We start from the raw sequence: 1,297 nt of genomic DNA, 5'->3' as shown, positions 1-1,297 counted from the left end.
ACCCATCTTTCTTTTCCTACGTGGGTGTCCAACTCTTGTAAGGCTGCCTTTAGAATCTTTGGATGGTTTACGAGCAAGGACAGTGCCCATGTTAGGGTTATCGCTGTGCTTTCAGAGCCAGTAAGGACAAGGATCTGTACGAAAAATTTATGAACATTCATGATCTCTTTTACTGTTTGAATGCCAAAGGAGGGAAACACAAAATTATTTTCTTTTCCGTTTTACTTTTGAGAAGTGCAATGAAAAATATTAAAATAAAAAGTTAGATATTTTCAATACTATACATAAATGGATAAAAAAATTCATCAAACTTTATTTTAATTTTTTCTTCTTAATTTGAGGAATCCATAAAACCCTTTAGGAATCCACAAAACCGTTATCTTAACCAAACATTTGTCATTAAATTTTCTTTTACACGCATAGGTTACAAGAATATATAGGAGTATGGAGAAATATTATGATGAATCGAAATGATTCAAAGGTTACCACTGCTGTAAAAACTTAGTATAAATTCTAGTATAATCAACTACAAAAGTTGACGTGTGACCTAGTTGTATTATTGGACTTTCAAGGTATCAAAAGTAAAAGGGAGGAATTCGGGAATTAATTGGTTGTGGGGTACAATCACGTGGGAGTCTGGTTGATTTATCATTTTCAGGAATTTGTATTCTAGCCAAAAATAGTTCATTTTTTTCAGTTTAAGAATATGGATAAATCAGGTCCTGGTTAGATAACTAATGCACCGATTATTGACCATGGAAAGAAACGTACCAGTGATGTTGCTTTGATAACTATGTCCCGTTTATAGCCACAAATATTTTCTTCTTGAAAAGATGATAACATCACATCCATGAAGTCCTTTTCACATCCACCATTCTTCTTCTCTCCTCTCATTTTCACATGTTCTTGAAGCCATCTCTCAAGGATACTGTCTAGTTTCATAGCTGTTCTTTTCATGAAACTTAAATGTCCTTGGAAATCAAACCAACTGAGTGATGGAATTGCATCAGCCACAACAAAAACACCAGACAGATATGTGGCATCTTTAATGGCCTTTCTCAGCTTCCATGCTTCATTATCTTCTTCGTTGGAAGTGTCCCCTCCAAATCTCTTCCCAGCAATCATCCTCACAATTATGTTGAAGGTCATGTGCTCTAACAGATCGCTTATAGCCACTTCAGTTGAGCCCTTCACGTTCTTTGCAGAGGACACTGTCATTGATGAGTACAAGTCCTTCACAAGAGACAGTGTTTCACTGTCTCTGACATGCTTCAGCTTCTCAAGCCTGTGGCTTGAC

At 36.2% G+C, this 1,297-nt stretch overlaps 1 protein-coding gene across 1 annotated transcript; it reads right to left on the bottom strand.

Moving 5' to 3' along the window:
* Positions 1-20: 20 nt before the first annotated feature.
* LOC106780446 (cytochrome P450 CYP82D47-like) lies at positions 21-1,218 on the bottom strand (the record flags this gene model as incomplete). The annotated part of the gene is made up of 2 exons (XM_014668732.1): positions 772-1,218; positions 21-134 (listed from the first exon to the last, which is right to left on the bottom strand). Coding segments are annotated over exons 1-2 (561 nt in total), but the record flags the coding sequence as incomplete, so codon positions are not given.
* Positions 1,219-1,297: the final 79 nt, after the last annotated feature.

Source organism: Vigna radiata, unplaced genomic scaffold, assembly GCF_000741045.1.
Source record: "Vigna radiata var. radiata cultivar VC1973A unplaced genomic scaffold, Vradiata_ver6 scaffold_2218, whole genome shotgun sequence".
NCBI lineage: Eukaryota > Viridiplantae > Streptophyta > Magnoliopsida > Fabales > Fabaceae > Vigna > Vigna radiata.
Note: the sequence above shows the minus strand (reverse complement) of the source record. Positions and strands in the feature narration are given on the sequence as shown.